Here is a 27,022-nt window from a genome sequence, read left to right on the forward strand (position 1 = left end):
GCTTATAGAATAGCTAGAAAGAATATACAAAGACAGAGTGCTTGGGTACAAGGTGAATTCAAAGAAATGATAAAAAAATTAAGGGATGAGAAATATGAGTGAATGTAATGTAGGCAGAAGGAAGGCCTCATATGAAGAAGCATGAAAAATCTATTACATAGGAGGGGAAGATGGAAGGGGGACCGATGAGCATCACTTGAACCTTAATCTAATCACTATTGACTCAGAGGGAATAATAATAATAATAATAATAATAATAATAATAATAATTGAATATAGATTTTTATATATCCCAACTGGGAAGTAGGATGGGATGATATTAAATAAAGGAGATGGGATTGGGGACTGATAGAAGGAAGGGATAATCACAGGAGGTGTCAGATAGAAGCAAAAACTGATGAGGAGGAAAAGTCTGAAAAGAGAGAGAGAAGGAAGAATAATATGGACAGAAATAGTAATTATAACTGTGAATATGAATGGGACGAACTCTCCTATAAAATGGAAGTAGAGAGTAGAGTGGATCAAAAACCAGAATCCTACAATATATTCTTTTAAGAAATACTCAAAGCAGAGAGTCATATGAGTGTAAAGGAAAGAGGCTGGAGCAGAATCTATTAAGCTTCAGCTGAAGTTAAAAAAAAAGCAGGGGTAGCACTGATTTCAGACTGAGTAAAAGCAAAATAGATCTAATTAAAAGAGATAAGGAAGGTAACTATATCTTGCTAAAAAGTACCATAAACAATAAAGCAAAAGGTAGACTCAAGATACATATATATATATATATATATATATATATATATATATATATATATATATATATACATTAAGTGGTATAACATTCAAATACTTAAAGAAGTTAAGTGAAGAACAGGAAGAAATTAACAGGAAAATTATACTATTGAAAGGGACTACAACTGCCTCCCACTTAGAAATTGGTAATTCAACAAAATATAAACAAGAAAGAAATAGCAGGTAAAAGAATATTAGGAAAGTTAGATATACCAGACCTTTAAAGAAAATTGATTGGGATAGAAAGAAATTTACAGCAGTACATGGCATGTCCACAAAAATTTGTATGTCACAAAATTATAACACCTCAAAATCAAACATAAAAAGGCAGAAATATTAAATTTATTCTTTTCAGAATGCAATTAGAATTCTATTTTTAAAAGGGCAGTGGAAGGAGAGAGTAAAAATTAATTGGAAACTAAATAATAATTTTTTTTCCTTTTTTTTTTTTTTTTGGTTTTTGCAAGGCAATGGAGTTAAGTGACTTGCCCAGGGTTACACAGCTAGGTAATTATTATATGTCTGAAGCTGAATTTAAAATCAGAACCTCCTGACTTCAGGACTGGTGTTCTATCCATTGCACCACCTAAATAATCTGCCCCTAAATAATCAATTCTTAAAGAATAAATGTGTCAAAGAAAAAATCATAGAAACAATCGATAATTTCATTAAAGAGAGACAATAAACCAATATTTATGGGATGCAGTCAAAGCAGGACTTAGGGGAAATTTTATTTCTCTAAATTCTTACATCAGCAAAATGGAAAAAGAGCAAATTCATGCATTAGGTATGCAAATAAAAAAGAAAAAAAAGACAAATTCTATTTCAAAATAACTATAAGCAATATAAAATAGTTCAGAGTCTACCTGCCAAGGCAAACTCAATTATATATTCACTGGAAAATATCAATTGATCACGGGTTAGGTTGTGCTAATATATTGATAATGACAATTCTGTATAAACTAATTAGCTTATTCAGTGCTATACCAATCAAATTATCAAATATTATTTGTTAGAGCTAGGAAAAATAACAAAATTAATCTGAAATAACAAAAGTCAATAAGAGTAAAGAATTTAATAAAATTAATAAAAATTAGACAAAGGAAGGTGATCTAGCAATACCATATCTCAAACTATATTATAAAGTAATAACCATCAAAGCTATCTGGTATTGGCTAAAAAATAGAAGGGTGTATCAGTGCAATAGATTAATTATGAGACACAGTAGTCAAAGACCATGGTAACCAAGTTTTTGTAAACTCAAAAACCCTAGCTTTTGTGATAAGATCTCACACTATTTGACAAAAACTACTGGGAAAACTAGAAAACAATAGGTCACAAAATAGACCATCATCTCACACCATGTACCAAAATAAAGCTGAAATAGGTGCATGATTTAGACATGAAGAATGACACTACAAACAAATAAGAAGAGCAAAGAATAGTTTACCTGTCAGATCCATAGGGAAGGAAAGAATTCATGACAAAACAAGAGAGAGAACACCACAAAATGTAAAATAGTTAATTTTGGTTACATTAAAATACAACTTTTGCACAAACAAAACCAATGCAACCACTATTTAAAGGAAAGAAAAAAGCTGGGAAATAATCTTTATAGCAAGTGTCTCAGATAAAGTCTAATTTATATTTAAAAAGTCATCGTCCAATTGATAAATGGTTAAAGGATAGGAACAGGTAGTTTTCAGATGAAGAAAACAAAACTATCTATAATAAGTATATGAAGATGTGCTGCAAGTCACTTTTGATTATATAAATTTAAATTCAATCAACTCTGAGATACCACTTTATACCTATCATAGTGATTAATATCATAAAAACAGAAAATGATAAATGCTGGAAAGAGGGAAATGTGGGATTCCAATGTATTGTTGGTGGAGTTCTGAAATGATCTAACTAATCTGTAGAGCATTCTGGAGGGTAACCAAACTTTGATATCCTTCAATCCAAAATAACACTACTAGGTCTGTATCCTGAAGTGATAATGAAACAGGAAAAATAATGCACATGTGCAAAAAAAATTCAAAGCAGACCTTTTCATGATGGCAAAATATTAGAAATTGAGGGGATGCCCATCAATCGAGGAATGGCTGAATAAGCTATGGTATATGAATGTAATGGAATACTTTGTGCAATAAGAAATGATGAACAGCCAGATTTCAGAAAAAACCTATACCAAAAAAACCCCAAAGATTTGTATGAACTGATGCAAAGTGGAATGAGTAGAACCAGGAAAACAATGTTCACAGTATCAGCAACATTTTTGTCATGATCAACTATGATTTACATAACTCTTCTCAGCATCACTAAGATGCAAGTCAAGTCCAAAGAATTCACAAAGGAAAGCTATTCTAACTAGATAAAAGAACTGATGGACTCTGAATAGAGAACATAGCACATTTTATTTCATTTATTTTATTTTTTCTAAGTTATTTTTTTCTTTTTAGCTGTTTCTTCTTCCACAACTGAGACTCATATGGAAATATGTTTTACATGATAGCATAATATATATATATAGTATATCAAACTGCATACCATTTTCAGAAGAAAGGAGGGAAGGGAGTGATGGAGAAAAATTTGGAATTCAAAATCTTGTAAAAATGAATGTTAAAATTTTCACGATAGGCAATTTGAGAAAACACTATAAAAATAAATTATAAGTTATAAAATTATAGTTTAACTATTGAAAAAGGTTTTGAAATAGGTACTTCTGGGGTACAGTGGATAGAGCACTGGATCTGGAGTCAAGAGAGCCTGAGTTCAAATCCAGCCTCAGAACACTCAATACTTACTTAGCTGTGTAACCTTGGGCAAATCATGTAATGCCATTGATTGTTTTGCAAAAATCCAAAATAACAGAAACAAAAAACCCAACCAAATAAAACAAATAGGTACTTCCAAAACAGTATATCAAGCACATTGATCAACTTCTACTCTCCATATGCCTCAGTAATATATTATAATTAACTTCTGTGTAAATGTTTTTACTCACTCAACTAGGTTAAAAAAAGATATTAATTATCCTCCTTTTAGATATAAAGATGATAAACAGATTGCCTAATATTTCTCTAACCTTAGTTCTCTTTTTCCTTCATTAATGCTGGCAAAATTTTCCAATTGGGGGAGAAAACATTTCAATGATATGGGCAGTTGGAACACATGTGTTTAATTTACAGGAGAGAGGAATAACCTATGCCCTTAGAGGTGAACAATATTTGTCCTTATGTGACTATTCTGTGTGGGCATTGTTGAAAGCCTGACAAAAGGTGATCATTTTTTTGCCTTAGAAATTAGAAGACTGAATACAACTCAGACCAGGTGGGTAGGGGAAGTTGGCCTCAATCTGTATCAGTTTCCAAAGCACCTAAGTCAATGATCTCTCATGGATCCTTGAGGTAAGTGAACATTTACATATAATCCTTCTTGTTACTGTTTTACACTTGTTCTATATTTCCCTTTATGAAAAATTCAGAAAGAACAATGACTTTTTGTCTAAGTTTAGGAAACCTAGTAATGGATTCAATGTTGTAGATAGTTTTAAATGATCTGTTAACAGTTGATAATATTTATTATAATAAGTATAACTTTAAATGAAATTAACAAATTAATAGACTGGTAAATAATTGTCAGGAAGTCTAGTAACAATCCAGGGCAGGTTCATGGAGTTTTAGTTAGATCTAAGTAAGTTTCTGAAGGAAGAAAGAGATTTGAACAGAGGTCCTGCATGGATACATGGAGGTAGTAACACAGGGCAAGACAATATAGGTAGTAACACATGGCAAGACTATATACAGAACTATCTCATTGAACAGTTTGGCTGAAAAAAAAACAAGTGAGGAGGAGCAGTGTGAATGAAAAATGGAAAGATAGTTTAGAATCCTACTGTCAAGAGTCTTAGAAACCAGGATCCCTTCATCCTTGAAATGTTTGCTGACAAGTGATTTTTTCCTCCTAGCTATTGGAAATTTTTTAAAGTTTGCATTTTATCCTATATCAATTCACTTTAACATCCTTAGGATATATAATTTAGATGTCAACATGCAGTAAAGTGAGCCAAAATCTGACAAGAATGGAGAAAGCAAAAGTATTATCTATTCTTGAATAAATGAATTTTCAAGGAGACATATTTTACACATGTATAATATGTAAAAGTAAGCAATAAGAACTTCCAGTGTATATTGAGGCCCTCATACCCTTCCTAGCAATCTATGAAAACAAAGGTGTCTTGATGAACAAATCTTATATAAAATTTTAGCAATGAGACTACAGCAAGTTATTACTAGGATAATATATTATGATAAGGTAGGATTTATACCAAGTAGGCAGGGATGATTCAACATTAGGAAAATACTCAACATAATTGAAAATATCAATAGCAGATATCAATAGAAATCACGTGATTATCTCAGTAGATGCTGAAAAAGCCTCTGATAAGTACAACATCCTTTCCTATTAAAGCATTAGAAAGTTTAAGAATAAATGGAGTTTTCCTTAAAATAATAAATAGTATCTAAAACCATCAACAAATATATGTAATGTAAACAAACTCAAAGCATTTTCAATAAAATCAGGGGTGAAACAAGGATGCCCATTATCACCATTACTATTCAATATAGTGTTAGAAATGCTAGCTAGCTATAGCAAATAAGAGAAGAAAAATAAATTGAAGGAACCAGATTGGCCATGAAGCAAAGCTTTTACTCTTTGCAGATGATATAATAGTATACTTAGAGAACTCAAGAAGAAACATTTAACAGATTAACAAACTCAGCAAAGTAGCACATAAACCCACATAAATCATCAGCATTTCTATATATTTCTATATATGAGTAACAAAACCCAAGAATGAGAAATAAAAAGTGAAATTCCATTTAAGGTAACTATAAACAACACTAAATACTTGGGGACCTACCTCCCAAAATAAACCCATAAACTGAATGAACACATTTATAAAACACTTCTCACCCAAATAAAGTCAGATCTACATAATTGGAAAATGTCAATTCCTCATGGTTAAGTCAAGGTAATATAACAAAAATGACAATTCTACCAAAATTAAATTATTTATTTAGTGCCATACCAATCAAACTATCAAATAACTATTTTACTGGGCTAGAAAAATAGTAGCAAAATTCATCTGGAGCAACAAAAGGTCAAGAATAGCAAGAGAATTAATGGAAAAAAATGTAAAGGAAAGGTGGCCTAGCTCTACCACATCTAAAACTATACTATAAAGTGGCAGACATCAAAACTGCTTGGTACTGGTTAAGAAATAGAATAATGGATCAATGGATTAGGATAAGTTCAAAAGAAACCACAGTAAATGACTATAGCAATCAAATATTTGACAAACTCAAAGACATCAGATTCTGGGATAAGAACTCACTGATAACAATTGGTGGGAAATGGAAAATGGAAAATAGGGGCGGCTAGGTGGTGCAATGGATAGAGCACCGGCCCTGGAGTCAGGAGCACCTGAGTTCAAATCCAACCTCGGACACTTAATAATTACCTAGCTGTGTGGCCTTGGGCAAGCCCCTTAACCCCATTTCCCTTGCAAAAATAACCTAAAAAAGGAAAATAGTATGGCAAAAACTAGATATATAGACCCATATCTCACACCCTATACCACAGTAAGGTCAAAATAGGCACAGGATTTAGACATAAAGGGCAACATCATAGATAAATTAATAGACCAAGAAATACTCTATCAATTTAGATCTATGGAAAGGAGATAAATTTATGAACAAACAAAAATTAGAGTTCATTATAAACTGCAAAATGAATGATTTTGAGTATTATAAATTAAAAAGATTTTGCACTACTAAAAATAAATATTGCTAAAATTAGAAGGAAAGCAGAAAGCTGGGAAACAATCTTCACAACTAGGAGTTCTGATAAAGGTCTTATTTCTAAAATGTATAGAGAATTGCATCAAATTTATAAGGTTACAAGTCATTTGCCAATTGATAAATGGTCAAAGGTTATGAATAGAGTTTTCAAAAGAAGTTAAAGCTATATCTAGTCATATGGAAAAAATGTTCCAAATCATTATTGATTAGAGAAATGCAATTTAAAAGAACTATAACGTATCACATCTCACACCTATCAGATTGTCCAAGATGAGAAAAAGGGAAAATTATGAATCTTGGAGAGGCTGTGGGAGGATTGGGACATTAATGCATTGCTGGTGAGGTTGTGAATGAATCCAACCATTCTGGAAAGCAATATGGAACTATGCCCAAAGAGCAAAAAAAATGTTTATTCCCTTTGACTCAGCAATTCCAATTATAGTCTATATCCAGGAGAAATCATAAAAAATGGGAAAAATTCCATATGTTCCAAAATATTCATAGAAGCTCTTTTTGTAGTGGCAAAGAATTGGAAATTGAGGGAATGCCCATCAGTTGGGGAATGGCTAAACAAGTTATGGCTCACAAATACTAAAGAATATTGTTCTATAAGAAACCCATAAATAGTCAGAGTCTAGAGAAAGAAGGAATGAGTTACAGGATCTGATGCTGAGTGAAGGGAGCAGAACCAAGAGAAGAATGTACACATTACCAACAACATTGTGAGATGATCGACCTTGATGGAAGCAGCTCCTCTCAGCAGTTCAGAGAGCTAGGACAACAGTATTAGACTAGCTATCGACAATGTTATTCCCATCCAGAGTAAGAAAAATAAAACAAAACAAAAACAAGAAATCAACCTTTCAGAATCTGATAAACACTTCATAAAAATTAACTCATGTATCTCTTTCCCTTAATCCTAATTCCTCATACCAAAAATGATTAATCTGTAAACATGTTTATCAAAAATAATTTAAAAAAAGAAAACAAAGGAGTCTTTTGTTGCTTTCTCTTTTTGGTTTCAATGCAGCTACTCTCTGTGTTTCTGACTTTCTGTTGCCTATTCATTTTTCTTCTGTCACCATCTTCTGTCATGTCCTTACAGAATTTCTTTTCCAAAGTTAAAAGTGTCTGAACACAAACTGAACAATCTAGTCTGTAGGAAGCAGATACTTAAGATTTTTTAAAATGATATTTATAAGATTTTTTCTTCAATTTTAATTTTATGTGGTGGACACAGTAAATAAATAACTGAAGGTTTTTAGAGGCAAGGGATGAAAGTTTGAGTGACAGCTTGAATGGAGAACTGTGGCCATGGGATGGAGAAAACCTGAAGTTGAATCTCATCTTTTATACATTATTGGCTGTGTGACTATGAAGAAATCACTAAACTTTTCAGTCCTTCCATCTATTCTCTGAAACCACTAAATTTAAAAGAAAGTGCTAACTTGAATCAATAAAGGGAGTTTCCTCAAAGCAATAAAATTACAGTCTAGTCTCCAAAAAAGAATTGTGGCATGGGTCTGAGTCATAGAGAAAACATCTGCATAAGCAATGTAATAATTCAAAAATCAATCTATTTCCATAATTAATCATCATGTTCCATCTCATATATATATGTGTGCGTATGTAATTCTTTTCTCTTTCTCTTTCCATTGAACTTTACTTTCTCTCTAACACCTCTCCTTCCTTATTTATCTCCTACTGTGCTCCTTTATTATATTCTATTTTTCTGATTTTTGTTTAAGTGAATCTTTTAACAGGATCTCTTGCTTAGTCCTCTTAGTGGCACTAAGAATTTATGCACCTTCTTATATTCCATTTGATGATAGATTCTATGCCTCCCAACTCATTTGATGATAAATTATATGCCTCCCCCACAACCCTCAACCCTCTCACCCCAGTTGGTAGATAAATCTATCTATATAATATAATTTTACCTTCAAATTGTTCCATTGAAATACTGTCTCTTGTTGTTTGAGTCATGACTGAAGATATAAACCTAGGACATCCTTTGGGGAGACTTTCAGAGGCAGACTTATCAAAGGAAAAACTCAACAAGTTAGGAAAACTATTGTAGAAAGTATTCCTGAATGCTTTTTACTAGGAAAGAAGTTTCTAACTTAAAGAGAAATTAGGGTTCCACAGAAAATAAAATGTTTGTTTAAAACATTTTCTTCAAAGCAAAAATCTCATGTTTAAACTTTTCTAGTTTACTCTTTTATCTTTATCTTTAGATGATATAGCACTGGTAAATGTTGTGGAGTACATTGGAGTACATATTTTCATATAGAAATAGCTTCATTGTGAGTACTAATACAATTCTAAAATAGATATTATTTCTATGACAGTTAAAATATTTTAATGCATTTAAAATACAATTTCCATGTGCCAATAACATGGGACAAGAAAATAATATTTGGGGCCCAAATGTACTATATATATATAACCTCCTTAGAAAAGATAGCATAGTAGATAGAGCATGATTCATCTTCATGAAATCAAATCTATTTCAGATAATCACTAGCTGTGTGACTTTGGGCAAGTCACTAAATCCTGTTTGCCTCAGTTTCCTTATCTGTAAAATGAGCTAGAGAAGGAAATGGACAACTTCGCCAGTACCTTTGCCAAGAAAACCCCAATGGGGTCATGAAGTTACGAAGTCAGGACTAGTGACATTAGTCATGGGTAATAATACTGAACATGTAAGCTGATCAAGGTTAATTAGAGTCATATATATGTATATGTTGTGTAACCTCTGAAAAAAAAAGAAGAGAGGACTTGACTTTCTAGAAACTCCCTAATGACATTTCTTCACACATCACAGAAACAGAAATTTTTAGCTTAATTATATCATCTTTATCTATTGTATTGGATCATTCATTATTGATAGTAGAGTATTCAGTACAATTACCATCTTCTTCCCTAGAGGTTTCCCACACTTGGGAAGACATCATGACTAATGTCTTTAATACATATGATGGCCTCTAAACTTCTAGTGGATTGTGATTTTTTTAATCCATCTTCCACCTGATTAAATAACAGTCTCCAATCTACATTTTATATACATTAATAACCATAAGCATACTCATTGTTCTTTTCTTGTCTTCATACTTCATATTCTGTCTTTGATTAATTCCAACATAAAGATGAGAGTTAATCCCTTCAACTCTGTCTATCTCATTACAAGAGATATTTTGTGCAGCCCAGATTTCTGACCCTCCTTTGCCTGAAGACATGGAAAACCAACTGGAAAACCATTATTCTAAAAGTCTGGCAATCTATGATATAGCTCCATTTAAATACCTCCTGAGAACTGTCATTTTAAAAAGTGACCTTGGCATGTTATCATCTACGCCCCCAACCCTTTCAAACTTCCTCATTTCTATTACTGATATCTATATTTTTCCTCAGCCTTAAAAACCCATAAAGTTTTGTCCTTTACTTGCTACAGTAATCACTACATACTGCTGAATCTTTCTCTAAAATAAACTAACCATTCTTATTTCCACATTCACTCCAGTTTATTTTATCACCTCAGGCCTATTAAAACTACATCTTTTTACAAACTCAAGCTATTTTTCTATACTGATCACAAAAGCTTTTATAAAAAGCAAAATTATATTATCTTGTATAAGAAAAGATAATGGCTCCTTGATGCATATCAAATCACAAAACCCCAAAGCTATTATTCAAGGTCTCAATTCACACAGTCTTATTTATAGAAAATAATTGTTATTTTTCTATTATAGGTCCTTTGTTAAAGGTGGCTCTCAATGTAATTTTTTTTTTAGGTTTTTACAAGGCAATGGGGTTAAGTGGCTTGCCCAAGGCCACACAGCTAGGTAATTATTAAGTGTCTGAGAGTGGATTTGAACCCAGGTACTCCTGACTCCAAGGCCAGTGCTTTATCCACTATGCCACCTAGCCACCCTCAATGTAATTTTAAAAGTAACAATCAATATTAAAGTTTCTGAATAACTTAATAAATGATACCTCTGAATCCCAAGGTAATTCTGTATCATCTCCTTCTTCCAATCTTAATTTTGACATTATATCTATAATATATAGGTAGAAACACATTAATAAATGAATATGTGCTATTGAGAGCATGAAAACTATTCAAATATGTCTATCATTGTTTCAGCAAAAAGTAAATGAAAATGTCAACAGAAAAATTACAACTGACAAAAGCAGATTAAGAGAAATACAATATTTGAATTAAGGAGTCATGTAGAAAGTAGGATCCTTTAAAGGAAGATGTTAGGAGCACTAAGTGATAATTTTATACAAGTCTATATAATCAATTTTTTGAAACAATATTTTAGGAAAAAAGGAGAAAGATAAAAAGCTGGTGGCTTGTCCAAGGCCACACAGCTAGGTAATTATTAAATTTCTGAGGCTGGATTTGAACTCAGGTACTCCTGACTCCAGGGCTGGTGCTCTATCCACTGCGCCACCTAGCCACCCAAAAGTTGTTTAAATTTAACATATTCATAAGATCAAAACACATTTATAGATTTAGAATGGCACTTTGCAAAAAAGAAAGCTCTGCTAATATATTCTACAACTTAAGGGGTAGCACAGCATAGTAGATCTGGGATCAATTTTAGATGAGTTCAAGTTCCATTTCTAATATATTGGCTTTGTGACCATGGGCAAGACATTGAACTTGTTAGTGCTCAAGTCTGTATGGTAGGAGAAGAAACAGTAGGAACAGTTACCAATCTGTATTTCCTCATTGTGAATTTCCTTCAATGATGAAATCATGGGTCCTATTCAAAAAAAAAAAAACTTACCTTTTCTGGCAGTACGATTGCCTGAGTACAATTCCCTGTGAGTCTGAAATTCTTTCAGAATATTTGAAGTTTCATGACTTGTTTGTTCTCTAGGACCATTGCCAATTAATATGCCATCCTTTTTTCCTTCTTCTGACTCTACTGATTCTTCCTATAATTAATGGGGATGAAATTTTCCAAAAAATTTCTTTAATCTATTGTTAGCATAAATTATCAAACCTAGCTAACATACTATACACATCAGATGTTAATAGATGTGTTTTTCCAGTCGTTTGTTTTAGACATTTGACTTATCCGAAAAACTCTTCTCCATAACTAGAGATATTAATTTATGGCATTATATATTCTAATAAATGTTTTAATTCTTGTTTCAAAGTCAAGTACTAGGAACTGAGAAAAATGAGAAAATAAACAGTTCTTATCCTCAAGTAATAATATAGAAAAGAAGAGAAGATTCCCTCTGGTTGAAGGGAATAATCATGAATTCCGAACCTTTATTTGAGGAGGGAGACTGGTTCAGACATCTCCTCATTTCTCACCTGGCTGCACTATGTTGGGACTTCTCTGTCTTCTTCATCCATCATGTCCCGGTTTACTTCCACTAACCCCCAAAGTCTTGGTATCTTTTCAGGCTGTGTATTTTCTTCCACACTTTAGATTGTAAACTTCTTGAAAAAAAGGGACTATTTTTCTTTTTTTAAATACTTATATCCCTGGTACATAGCAGTTGGACTGGAATACAGTAGATATTTAATCAATGTTTACTGAGATATAATTATGAGGAAAGAAGAATTGGTGGAATGTATTAGAAAATTGCAAAAAGCTAAAAGAGTTTAAAAGAACAGGTGAAATCTTTATAAAGGTGTTATCATCTTTTTTTTTAATTTATTTTTATTAACGATACTATTTGAGTTTTACATTTTTCCCCCAATCTTGCTTCCTCCCCCCCAGAATGCACTCTGTCAGTCTTTACTTTGTTTCCATGTTACCTTGATCCAAATTAGGTGTGATGAGAGAGAAATCATATCCTTAAAGAGAAGTCTAAGAGGTAACAAGATCAGACAATAAGCTATCTGTTTTTTTCTAAATTAAAGAGAATAGTCCTTGCACTTTGTTCAAACTCCACAGCTCCTTATCTGGGTACAGATGGCACTCTCCTTTGCAGACAGCCCAAAATTTTTCCAGATTGTTGCATTGATGGAATGAGCAAGTCCTTCAAGCTTGAACATCACTCCCATGTTGCTGTTAGGGCGTACAGTGTTTTTCTGGTTTGGCTCATCACACTCAGCATCAGTTCATGCAAATCCCTCCAGGTTTCTAATAGAACAATAGTGTTCCATGACATACATATACCACAGTTTGCTAAGCCATTCCCCAATTGAAGGAAATTTACTGGATTTCCAATTCTTTGCCACCACAAACAGGGCTGCTATAAATATTTTTGTACAAGTAATGTTTTTACCCTTTTTCCTCATCTCTTCAGGGTATAGACCCAGTAGTGGTATTGCTGGGTCAAAGGGTATGTACATTTTTGTTGCCCTTTGGGCATAGTTCCAAATAGCTCTCCAGAAGGGTTGGATGAGTTCCCAGCTCCACCAACAGTGTAATAGTGTCCCAGATTTCCCACATCCCTTCCAACAATGATCATTATCCTTCCTGGTCATACTGGCCAATCTGAGAGGTGTGAGGTGGTTAGGTGGTATCATCTGATTTGGTCTTTGAAAGAAAGCTAGAATTTCAGAAGACAGAAAAGAGGGCAAAAGAAGATGTTCTAAACACAGTTTCATGAGAAAAAGATCAAGACACATTCATGAAATATAGATAGATACATAAACAGGAAATATATTTAATATTAGTTTCATTTAAGAATGCTAATATTCTAAATACTTCAAGTAGATTGATTAATAACATTTTTATTTTTAAAAATATAATGTAACATAACATGATGATATGATATGATATGATGTTATGATTAATGATATAATTAATATGATATGATATAATATAATCTGATATAATCTAATATACTATAAAATATCATATAATATAAAATGCAATACAAAATCTCATATCATATAACATCATAGAATATAACATAATATAATATACATAATGGAATTTTGGAATTTGAGATTTCTAATATTTTCCTTACTTCTTTATGAGGTCATAATTCAAAGTTAGCTAATAATATATACCACATATTTTTTAAAAAGTTTCAAAGATGCAAGATTACAATAAGATTATTATTTAAATTCTGATTTAAATTCTTCTGTTGCATTAAAGAACTCTTCAGCAGATCAAAGAGAGGAAAAATTAAAATTGTTCATAAATATAAAAGAAATTCCATTTCAGGGCTTTATAAATCTTTACAAATCTCATATCTACAGCTCAAGGATTAGAACTGAAAATGTACTGATCATCATCAGCAAACTGTTAAATTGTTTAAACTTTTTTGAGATGTATGCTTTCAATTGAAAGAATGGAAGAGAGCAACTGGTCTAGGAAAAGCTGTGAAGGTACAGTCAAATGGTGGATATTTTATCTATCTATCTATCTATTAGTTTACTTTTATATTATATACTGTTTATTACTTTTGAAGATATTTAAGGCAAGAGGGAACCATGGGAAGATTAAAAGAGCACAAAAAGTTACATAAGAGTTGCTTTGGAGAGTGGAATAGTGAACTGATAAGGGAGTTATGGTGATGTTTGTGCCTCCTTCTCAAAGAAGACCATGACATCAGTGAGGTGGATGTGAGTGAAAAATGATAAGTACTAAGTAAGACACTAGCCTTACTTTCTCCTCCAGAGTTATCTGGGTCCAGTGCCCAAATCTGAATGACCATGACTGGAGATGGCCCTGGATGTGAAGCAATCAGGGTTAAGTGACTTGCCCAAGGTCACACAGCTAGTAAGTATCAAGTGTCTGAGGACAGATTTGAAATCCTGTCCTCCTGACTCCAAAGGCCAGTGCTTTATCTACTGTACCACCTAGCTGCCTTGGGAGTTATGATACGATTGCTTAGAAGTAGTAATAAATTTGTAGTGGTCCCAATCAGAATGATTGCATGATTTTCTGATTTTTAATTGATTTCCTATTTAAAAATATGTATTTTATTTCAGACACTTAAAAAGCATTTAACTAATGGGACCATTGGTTTTACTGAACAATCTCCTTACTACAGAGTTGCCAGAAGTGTATACATGAAACACCAAGTAACCGACAATTTGTTTTCAAAGTCTTAAGACAAGGAACTATGAAATTGGAATGCAATGTTTATAAAATAAAGAAATATAGCTCATAATTCCCAAATTATCTAAATAAATTATCTAAATAAAACTCAGGAGTTTCTTCAAAGGTAGGAGATCTGAACAAAAATAATGGCTAGAAAATAGAACGTGCAGTCAGGAAGATATGAGTTCAATTTCTGTCTCGGGCTCTTTCTAACTGTGACATCTGGGGGCAAGTCATTTAACTGCTGTTTGTTTCAGTTTCCTCATCTGTAAAATTGGGAAAATAACAGCACTTCTCTCTCAGAGTTGTTTTGTGAATCGAATGAGATCATAATTATAAAATACTTAGGATAGTGTTCAACACATGACAAATGCTATATGTTATTATTATTATTATTGTTGATTCCATATAGCCCATTATTAATATTTCCTATTCACTTAGGAAAAAAAGTAAATGATATCAATTCACTCAACTCATATATATTTATATCTAACTTACTCTAGTAAATGAAATGAGAGATAAAAATAGATTTCTATCTATAAGTAGCTATAAGATCTTTACATCAATAGTAATAAAACAATTTGATAAATAGAGGAAATGTGGTGTAACTTGTGATATTAATGGAGAGTAAAATGTTAACAATTATGATATCATGAAATAAATAACATTTGACCTAGGTCTTCATGTAGATGATTTATAATCTACAGTTTCAATAGGTAAATGGTGGAGGACCTTTGAGAAGGAAGGAACTATATGAGTAAAATCTTGGAGGTTAGAAAGGCATAATCAGAGAAGAATAGTAACATTTCTATGGTGTTTAGGATGACTTTAGGCAAGCATGAGAAGGTTAAGTTTAAGACTGATAACTCTTGTAGTATAAAATCATAAACTCAATTATTAAATTAGATATTTAAAATTAAGATAATTAAATAAATGGGATAAAACTTTTTCATCAGTCATGGAGGATTATGTTTTATCAATAATTCAGAAGAACTATTAGGAACAATAGATTTGATTATAGAGATTTAGAAAAACATTTATTTTTCTAACAGAATGGGAAAAAGTTGGAAAAATATTTCAAATAAGTATATAAATTAAGTTGGATAAATATATAGAGTCAATCCTCAACATACACTTGTTTTAAATTTTGAGCATTTGCGTAAGTAACTTAGTAGCCTTCCTTTCACTTTCATATTGACATCCTCTATGCACAGTGGAGAAAAAAACAAACAAAAATGATGGGTATGGTGCTACAAAGTTTCTGGAACTGCCAGTATCTACTAGGAACTTCACTAGTCTTGTTCATCCAATCTTTTTAGATTAAAGAACTTCCCATGCATTCATTTGCATAATTTCACTGGTGGTCTTTAAAAATCAAACTTCCACTTAACCCCATTTGCCTTGTAAAAAACCTAAAAAACAAATCAAACTTCACTTACAATTACACTCCCAAAATGTAGGCAAGTCTCAGAGTCCTTTGAACAAGAACTTTATAAAAATATATTTCATTATCACATAGAATATTTAAGAAAGTAGATTATGATACAAAGAAAATATAAAAACATTTTAAAGTCAGAAATTTTAAACACCTTTACAGATCATACAATAATAAAATTGTAATCAATACTGGGATCACAAGATTATAGAGCATAGAAAAGATCCTTATGAAGCATTAGTATATATTAAAACATAGTGGTAAGAACTAGAATATAAACACAAGCAAAAGGAACTGTATAAGAAAACTGTATAAGTAAACATTTCATTTTCAACTGCGTGAGAGCTTCATTTACAGGAACAAATCCGAACCTCATTAAAATCACAAAACAGGAACTTTAATTCTTTATTTTATTTTAAGGAACTTTAAATTCTAATAAAAAAGCACATAAAAAGCTGGGAAAAGGGGGGTTAAAGAAAGGTATCTACCCAGATGGCATGGTAGAAAATAAGTCTAACGACTTAGGGTCTAAGCTGGGTTAGAAATGGCATTTTCAGCAATCTCTAGCTAAAGATTACAGTGTTTCTGAGACACTAATGTATTGTTGGAGTTGTGAATTGATCCAGCCATTCTGGTAGAAATATAGAAATATACCCCAAAGGTTATAATACCACATACCAGTGATCCAGCAATACCAGTACTAGGTCTATATCACAAAGAGATCATTTAAAAAAGTGAAAAGGACTCACATGTACAAAAATCTTTATAGTACTCTTCTGGGGTGGCAAAGAATTGTAAATTGTGGAAATACCCATTAATTGGAGAATGAATTAACAAGTGGTGCTAGGTGAATGTAATATAATACTACTGTTCTGTAAGAAATGATGAGCAGGTAGATTTCAGAAAAAAATCCTCAGAAGACTTACATGGAATTGAACACAGTAATAGCAACATTATGTGATGATCAACTCTGATAAAACTTTATCTCGTCTCAGTAATACAGTGAACAAAGACAATTCTAAAAGACTTGTAATGGAAAGTGCCATCCACATTCAGAAAAAAAGAACTATGGAGTCTGCAGGCATACTATTTTTACTGTTTTTATTTACTGCTTTTTCCCCCCTCAATCTCATAGTTTTCCATTTTTTTTCTGATTCTTCTTTCACAACAAGACTATATGGAAATATTTTAATGTGATTGTGTATGTATAACCTGTATCAGATTGCTTGCTGTCTTAGGGAAGGATGAAGGAAGGGAAGGAAGGAAGGAGAAAATTTTATAAAAATGAATGTTGAAAATTATCTCTATATGTAATTGAAAAATACTACTACAATAAAAAAAGAAAAAAAGAAATATTAATTTTTGGGTGGCCCCTTTTGTTCAATGTATACATTCAAACTTTTGAAATTTCATGCCATTTCCTAAGGATTTTACCTCCATAAAAATTAAACTTTGACTATATCTGATATATCTCTAAATTCAGTAAAATACCTCAAAATGGAGCAATGATTGAATTAAAAAAATTGAATAAAAGTATTATGATTGTCAAAAATGTTCCAGCCTCCAAATAATCACAGAAATGTGAATCAACACACTTCTATTATATCAAATAAATTGTCAAAAATTGTGAAAGTTATAAACTGGTATGGCTGTGAGCAATTTTTGTAGTACAATGATTTTGGAGGACAACATAAAAAAGGCATACAACTGTTCATATATTTTGATTTCATTGCTATGATTTCACTATTATGAATTCATCCTAAAAAGAACACAGGAAAGAAAAGAGAACCAACTTGTAGAAAAATATTATCTATTCTATTTGTTAATAACAAAAAACTGGAAAAAATCTCAATACTCAACATTTGATTTCATTGCTATGATTTCACTATTATGAATTCTTACTAAAAAAGAACACAGGAAAGAAAAGAGAACCAACTTGTAGAAAAATATTCATTATCTATTCTATTTGTTAATAGCAAAAAAACTGGAAAAAATCTCTAAACTCAACATTTGAAGAACAGTATATTTTGTAAAGGATTGTAGTTTTAGAGCTACAAGGGACCTTAAATATCACCTAGGAAACAAAGTCTGTTCCATGGTCAAATAATAAAGAGTGGCAGTCCTGGAATATGAACCCATGTCCTCTAACTCCAAATCTAATACTCTCTGAAATATACAGATAAATAAAAAAGCATACAAGAAAATATGGGAAATGATAAAGAGATATCAGTAGAAAGTAAATTGTAAGCACATTGATTCATCTGATTTTTCATTAAAAAAGCATAGTTAGACATGATGAAACAAAAAAATCCTAAAGCTTGACACAGATGAAGTTTCTTTGTTTTTTAACTCCTTTACTGCCAAATGTTTTGAATTCATTTAGATATTCTTTAAAATTTTAATGTTTTGGGGTTTTTTGGTTGATGCTTATGTTTGCAATAATACACAGCAAGGCATTCATCAAACTAGAATTTAAAACTAGAAAAAAACACTTTACCTTAGTAACAAAATCTAACTCTTCTTCTTCTATGGATAGCCAAGAATCATCAACCTCGAATTTATCAGAGAGTCTTTTAAAAAGAAAACAAAAATGAGGCTTATATTTTTATTTCTGGAAGATAATCATCAAAAAAGACTTTTTTAAATTCTTATCAGGTTCTTTGCCACCAAATGATGCATTACAAAGTATAACTTATTGGAGAGCAGGGTATGTAAATTACTTATACTCCAAGCATCAAATGGCAGAGAAGAAAATATTATAGAAGCTATCAGTAGGCCTATCCTCCAAAGTAATTTTACTTCCTCTAAATTTTTTATACGTTTCTAAATCTGACAAACATGGAACATTAAAAATCACACAAGCACAGAAAACCTGCAATGTATTTGTGGCATGTCATTATTCTCCATACCTTCATTACCATTTTCTGACAAACACTTTCACATTGAATCTTTCATTTTTCTTCCACAGATTCCAACTCTAGATATTACTTGTATTTGCTATTGTTCAGTCATTCATTTCAGTTGTGTCTGACTCTTTGTGACCCTATATGGGGTTTTCTTGGCAAAGGTACTGGAATAGTTTGTCTTATCCTTACCCAGTTCATTTTACAGATGAGGACTGAGCCAAACATAGTTAAGTGACTTGTCCAGAGTCACAAGATAGTAAGTGCCTGGACTCACATTTGAACTCAGGAAGATGAATCTTCTTGATTCCAAACACAGAAAAATCCCAATTGCTATGCTGTCTAGCCACCCTCTGTGTGAGTAGATTACTCTAGTCTCAGAAAGGTATTAATTACATGTATTTATTACATTCCTAGATGTAATATAATCACTGATCAGCTAGTTCAGGTAATACTGTATAATAGAATAGGAATTATCTGCATAGGAAATTAGACATACTCATGATGCTGTGCACCTTTTTTTTTTTCCATGGATTGCAGCCAAGAATTCATTATCCTCCAAACCTGATCCTTGGTTGGATATAGGAGGGCAAACACACAGAGGGTGGTGATATTCAGATACAAAATATTGGGGGAATATGATAAAAGGAGAAGGAGGAAATACAAACAGAGAGAACATGGAGGGTAATAAAGAGTTGGTCATTATAACTTTCAATGTGAATGGGATGAATTCTTATGTTTTAAGTGAGAATTAAAACGTAAGAAAACAACAGAGTGCATTAAAAATCAGAATTCTATATGTTACTTACAAGAAACTCATTTGAAGCAGAGATACATACAGAGTAAAGGTAAAAGGGAAGTGAAAAAAGCAGGGGTAGCAATCCTTATCTTAGACAAAGCAGCAGCAAAAATAGATAGTGTTAAAAGAGGTAAGGGAGGAAAGTATATCCTCCTAAAAAGTAATGTCAACACTAAATAGGTATGCATCCAATAGAGGAGAAGTTGAATGAGTTACAGGAAGACATAGATAACAAAACTCTACTGGTGGGAGACCTCAAGTGCCCACTATCATATTTAAATGAATCTAACCATAAAAATAAACAAGAAGGAAGTTAAAGAAGTAAATAGATTGCTGGAAAACCTAAATAGGATAGACCTATGGAGGAAATTGAATGGGGACAGAAAGGAATATACTTTATTTTTGCAGTACATGGGACTTACATAAAAAGTCCCCATGTACTAGGGCATAAAAACCTAATAATCTATTGCAGAAAGGAAGAAATAGTGAATACATCTTTTTTCAGATCATAATGCAATAAAAATAATATTCAATATTGGGCCAGGTAGATATAGACCCAAAACTAATTGGAAACTAAACCTCATTTTAAAGAATGAGTGACTCAAACAACAGATTATAGAAAGAATTATTTCAACTTAGATAATGAAAATAATGAAGCAATGTGCCAAAACTTATGGGACACAGCCAAGGCAGCTGTCAGGGGATTTTTATACATTTAAATGCTTATGTGACTAAATTAAGGAAAGAAAAACCCAATGAATTAAATATGCAACTAAAAAAATTAGAGAAAGAACAAATTAAAAATTCCTAATTAAATAGCAAATTAGAAATCTAAAAATTAAAGGAGAAAGTAATAAAATTGAAAGGGAAAAAAATTCTTGAACTAATAAATAAAATCAAGAGTTGGTTTTATGAAAAAGACCAGTAAAATTGATAAATCTCTTGTTAATTTGATTTAAAAAAAAGAAAGAAAAAAACAAATTGCTAGTATCATAAAAGAAAAGGTGAACTCACCACCAATGAGGAGGGAATTAAAGTAATAATTCAGAATTATTTTGCCCAACTCTATGCCAATAAATTTGATAATCTAAGTGAAATGGATGAATATTTACAAAAATATAAGTTTCCCAGGTTAAATGAAGAGGAAACTAAATATCTAAATAATCCTATCTCAGAAAAAGAAATTCAACAAGCCATTTTTGAACTCACTATGAAAAAAATCACCAGGGCCAGATAGATTCAAAAGTGAATTCTATCAAACATTTAAGGAACAATTGGTTCCAATTCTATATAAACTCTTTGGAAAAATAGGTGAAGTTGGAACTCTGCCTAAAACTTTCTATGACACCAATATGGTGCTGATACCTAAACGAGGAAGAGTTACAAACAGAGAAAGAAAAATTATATACCTATCTCCCTGATGAATAAATATGCAAAAATATTAAATAAAATGTTAGGAAAATGATTACAATAAGTTATCACTAGGATAATACTTTAGTACTAAATAGGATTTAGCCCAGGAATGCAGGGTTGGTTCAATATTAGGAAAACTGTTAGCATAATTAATTATGTCAATAACAAACCTATCAGAAACCATATGATTATATCAATAGATGCTGACAAAGCTTTTTACAAAATACAGCACCCATTCCTACTAAAAACACTAGAGAATGTATGAAAAAATGAATTATTCCTAAAAATAATAAGCAGTATCAATCTTTAACCATAAACAAACATGATATTCAATGGGGATAGGCTAGAGGCATTCCCAGTAAGATCAGGGGTGAAACAAGGATACCCATTGTCACCACTACTATTCAATGCTGTATTAGAAATGTTAGCTTCAGCAATAAGAGAAGAAAAAGAAATTGAAGGAATTCAATTGGGGAGGAAGAGACAAAACTCTCACTCTTTGCAAATAACATGATGGTATACCTTGAGAATCCCAAGAAATCATCTAAAAACTACTAGAAATAATTAGCAACTTTAGCAAAGTTGCAGAATGTAAAATAAACCCTCATAAATCCTCAACATATATGACTAGCAAGATGCAGCAGAAAGAGTTAGAAAGAAAAATCTCATTCAAAGTAACTTCAGACAATATAAAATACTTGGGAGTCTGCCTGCCAAGGCAGACTCAGATACTTTTTGAAAACAGTTACAAAACACTTCTCACACAAATAAAATCAGATTTAAATAACTGGGCAAATATCATCTACTCATGGATATGCTGAGGTAATATACCAAAAATGACAATTCTACCAAAATTAAACTACTTTAGTGCCCTATCAATCAAAATTCCAAAAAGTTACTTTAATGATTTAGACTAAAATGTAAGTAAATTCATAAGGAGAAATAAAAAGTCAAGAATTTCCAGGAATATAAAGGAAAAAAGTGCAAAAGAAGGTAGCTTAGCCCCTATGAGATCTAAAATCATATTATAAAGCATCAGTCATCAAAACTGTCTGGTATTGGCCAAGAAATAGAATTGTGGATCAGTGGAATAGACTAGGTACAATACCAGGAAATGATTATAGTAATCTGCTGTTTGATAAACTCAAAGACTCTAGCTATTGGGATAAAAGCTCTCTCTTCATAAAAACTCTTTCTTCGATAAAATCTGTTGGGAAAATTGGAAGTTAGTATGGCAGAAATTTGGATTAGATGAACACCTCACATCTTATACTAAAATACAATCAAAATGGATACAGGTTTTAGACATATAAAACAATATTATAAGCAAACTAGGAAATCAAGGAATAGTTTACCTATCAGATCTATGGAAAGGGAAGCAGTTTTTGACCAAGGAAGATATGGAGAACATCATTAAAAACAAACTAGATAATTTTTATTACATTAAATTAAAAAGCTTTTGCACAGACAAAACCACTGTAATCCAAGATCAAAAGAAATGTAGTCAATTGGGAAACAAGTTTTGCAACTAGTATTTCTGACAAAGGACTCATTTCCAAAATACACAGAGAACTGAGTCAAATTTTCAAAAAAAAAAGACAACTCATTCCCCAATTGACAAACGGTCAAAGGATATGCGAAGGCTATTTACAGATGAGGAAATCAAAGCAATCCATAGTCATATGAAAAATTGCACTAAATCACTACTTATTAGAGAAATGCAAATTAAAGCATCTCTGAGGTACCACCTCACAGTTCTCAGACTGGCCAATATGACCAGAAAGGACAATGGGACACTAATACATTTTCAGTGGAGCTGTGAACTCATCCAACTTTTCTGGAGAGTAATTTGGAATTCAGCTGAAAGGGCAACAAAATTGAGCATACCTTTTCATCTAGCAATACCACTACTGGGTCTATACCCAAAGTGATTATAATAAAGGGTAACAACATCACTCGTACAAAATATTCATAGCAGCCCTGTTTGTAGTGGCAAAGAATTGGAAATTGAGGGAATGTCCTTCAACTGGGGAATGGTTTAATAAAGTGTGGTATATGTATGTGATGGAACACTATTGTTCTATTAGAAACCAGGAGGGATGGGAATTCAGGTAAGCCTAGAAGGATTTGCATGAATTGATATTGAGCAAGATGAGCAGAATCAGAAAAATATTATACTCCCTAACAGCAATGTGGGGGTGATGTCAACCTTAATGGACTTGCTTATTCCATCAGTAAAACAATCAGGCACAATTCTAGGTTATTTGCAGTGGAGAATACCATCTCTATCCAGTGAAAGAATTGTGGAGTTTGAACAAAGACCAAAGACTATTAACTTTAATTTTAAAAAAGCAACTGTTACCTTATTATGTAATTTTGCTATCTCTTATACTTTATTTTTCTTCCTTAAGTATATGATTTCTCTCTCATCACATTCATTTTAGAGCAGTGTATACCATGGAAACAATTAAAAGTCTAACAGACTACCTTCTGTGGGGGGTGAGGGGAGGGCAATGAGATTAGAGGGAAAATTGTAAAATTCAAAATAAATAAATATATTTAAAAGTTAAAACACTATTTGAATGTTACTATTTTTATTAATAAAAGAGGATAAAATACAGAAAAAAATAAGAATTTCACAACTAAAAATACCTACATATATTTGTTCATTTCAAAAAATTTCAATCATGTATGAGGTGCTAAAACTCACTTTTCATTTTATTGCTGATTCATTTTTTTAACAATAAAATTTATTATCATAAATTTTGAGCTACTAGGTCTCTGAGAGACTCTCTTTTCCAACCTAGAACGGACTACCACTGAGCAATGTCAATTGGTTTGCCCACATTTACTTGGAAAGTATAAGGGGTGGAATTGGAAACCAAATTCTCTGACTTCAATCTATGTTCTTTCTGATATAGTGTGCCTGGTATAGTGTTCTTTTAATTTAAAATATTAAGCATAATGAAATAATTTCCAACTGCTTAGCACACAGCATTGTATCATCAGCCCTATCCTAAACAGACTGTGAATATAGTGGCTCAGTTCTAGTGTAGAAACTGAAGACTCTGACTTCTGGTCAGGATGGCACTGTTTTAAGCTCTGCTGACTTTCCCTCAGAACTGACAAGACTCAAGACTCTTAACAGATTTTTGCTTTGACAGAACACAAAAAGATCAGAGGGGAACATCTTTTAGCAAGGCCTATAACAAGGGAATTTGGGCATAGAGCAGAGACCCAGTCACAGGAAGCAGTGAAGCAGGGGACAAACCTGAAAACTCCAGAGGTAGGAGCAAAAGTTTGGCTGTGGGAGGGAAAGTCTTCTTAGTGTGTCATAAAGAAAGCTGTCCCAAGGGTGGCTAGGTGGCACAGTGGATAGAGCACCGGCCCTGGAGTCAGGAGTACCTGAGTTCAAATCCTGCCTCAGACACTTAATAATTACCTAGCTGTGTGGCCTTGGGCAAGCCCATTGCCTTTCAAAAACCTAAAAAAAATTCAATTGGACAAAGAAAATAACTCCCACAGAAACACAATTGGGCAAATGTGAAAAAAAAGGTAACAACTACTTTAAAAATAGAACTGATCAAATGGGAAAGAAGATGCAAAAGCTAAATGGAGTAAATATCTCTCTGAAAAACACATTTGGATTAGTGGAAGCTAATAACTGAATGAAACACTAAGAATCTGTTCAACAAAATCAAAAAAACAACAAAAAATAGAAAATGTAAAATATCTCACTGGTAAACCAAATGACATGGAAAATTAATTGGAGAGACAATACAAGAATGATAGGACTACTTGAAACCCTTGAATAAACTTAGAACCTGGAATCCATTCTTCAAGATATTGCTAAGGAGAACTGCCCTGATATATCCTAGTACCAGAGGGCAAAATGCTCATTGAAAGAATCTATTGAACACCTACAGAAAGGGATCCCAAAATGAAAACACCAAGGAATATTGTAACTAAACTCCAGAATTATCTGATCAAGGAGAAAATCCTGAAGGCAGCCAGAAAGAAGCAACTCAATCCTGCACAGTCAGGATTACATGAATTTTAAAGGATCTAAGGGCCTGGAAGAGTGAATCTAGGATTATAACTAAGAATCATCTATCTAGCAAAACTGAGCCTTCTCTTTCAGGGGAAAGGATGAACATGTAATGAAATAGGTGTACTTTCAAACTTTCTTGATGAAAAGATCTGAGAGGGGGGGGGGGGCTAAGTGACGCAGTGGATAAAGCACCAGCCCTGAAATCAGGAGTACCTGGGTTCAAATCCTGCCTCAGACACTTAATAAAAACCTAGCTGTGTGGCCTTGGGCAAGCCACTTAACCCCATTTGCCTTGCAAAAACCAAAAAAAAAGATCTGAGGTAAACTAAATATTTGCTATCCAAACAGTACACACAAGAGACTTGAAAAGGTAAATATTGGGAAAAGATTGCTATTCAATAACATTAAATTGGTTACATCCATACTTGGGTGGGAGATTCTTATAAACTTTTGAAAATTATAGCTCTATTAGAGGGAATATAGTTGGGCTGATATGTCCATGCTTGATATGTCCATGGTTTCAAAGGAATGACTTAATATTTCATTAAAAAATGGAGGGGGCTATAAAGAGACAGGAGGAAGGAGGGAGGTTGAATGGGGTAAATTAAATTACATTGCATAAAGAGGTATAGAACCTATGGCAATAAAAGGAAAGAAGAAAAGAGGTGGGAAACCCTGAACCTTAATCTCATCAGATTTTGCTCAAAGAGGGATTAACATTTAAACTCAGTTGAGTTTAGAAATTTATCTTACCTTTCAAGTATTATGAGAGGAAAAGAGGGGAGGGAAGGAAGAAGTGTTAGAAGGGAGAGAGAGAAGAAGGGGGAAAGGGAAAAGGTAACAAAATGGGAGGATGGTGGATAGAAAGGAGGAAGAAATATATTGAGGGAGGTAGTATTCAGAAGCAAAACACTGGAAAGAAGAAAGAAGGTGAAAAATACAAATGGAAGGGAGATAGCATGGAGGACAATATGGGATGAACTCTCCCATGAAATGGAAGTAGATAGCAGGGTGAATTAAAAATCAGAAACTTCCAATATGCTGCTTACAAGAAACACATTTGAAGTAGAAAGACTCACATAGAATAAAGGTAAAAGACTAGAGCAGAACATATTATGCTTCAGTTGAAGTGAAAAAAAAAGCAGAGATAGAAATTCTTAATTAAGATAAAACAGTTGCAAAAATAGATCTCATTAAAAGAGATAAGGCAGGAAACTACTTCTTCCTAAATGGTACCATAGACAGTGAAGTAATTTCAATACTAAACATGTATGCACCAAGCAGTATTGCATCCATATTCTTAGAGAAGAAGCTAAATGAGACACAGAAAGACACAGAGAGCAAAACTCTACTAGTTGAGGACCTCAACCTCCTTCTCTCAGAATTAAAAAAATCCTAATGATAAATTAACAATAACATAGTTGAGGAAGTGAAGAGAATGTTAAAAAAAAAAACTTAGATATGATAGACCCTCCAGAGAAAATTGAGTGGGAATAGAAAGAAATATATATTTTTTCTGCAGTACCTGACACCTACACAAAAACTGACTGTATTAAGGCATAAATAGTTCATATTCAAATGCAGAAGGGTAGAAATATGCAATGCATCCTTTTCAGATCATTATGCAATAAAAATCATGTGCAAAAAAGGCTATGAAGAGCTACATAAAACTTATTAGAAACTAAATAAACATTTTAAATAATGAGATCAAGCAAAAAAATAATAGAAT

At 32.4% G+C, this 27,022-nt stretch overlaps 1 protein-coding gene across 1 annotated transcript in view; it reads right to left on the reverse strand.

The window, feature by feature from the left end:
- The window catches only part of LOC141494158 (uncharacterized), a 70,866-nt gene that overhangs the window by 3,938 nt on the left and 39,906 nt on the right, over positions 1 to 27,022 (reverse strand). Inside the window, exons 8-12 of the mRNA XM_074195284.1 lie at positions 18,947 to 18,956; positions 18,625 to 18,697; positions 11,459 to 11,609; positions 10,656 to 10,717; positions 8,600 to 8,696 (exon numbers count right to left, since the gene is read on the reverse strand). Coding sequence (XP_074051385.1) covers positions 8,600 to 8,696; positions 10,656 to 10,717; positions 11,459 to 11,609; positions 18,625 to 18,697; positions 18,947 to 18,956 — 393 coding nt within the window. The remainder of the gene's footprint in view (positions 1 to 8,599; positions 8,697 to 10,655; positions 10,718 to 11,458; positions 11,610 to 18,624; positions 18,698 to 18,946; positions 18,957 to 27,022) is intronic.

Source organism: Macrotis lagotis, chromosome 7 (genome assembly GCF_037893015.1).
Source record: "Macrotis lagotis isolate mMagLag1 chromosome 7, bilby.v1.9.chrom.fasta, whole genome shotgun sequence".
NCBI lineage: Eukaryota > Metazoa > Chordata > Mammalia > Peramelemorphia > Peramelidae > Macrotis > Macrotis lagotis.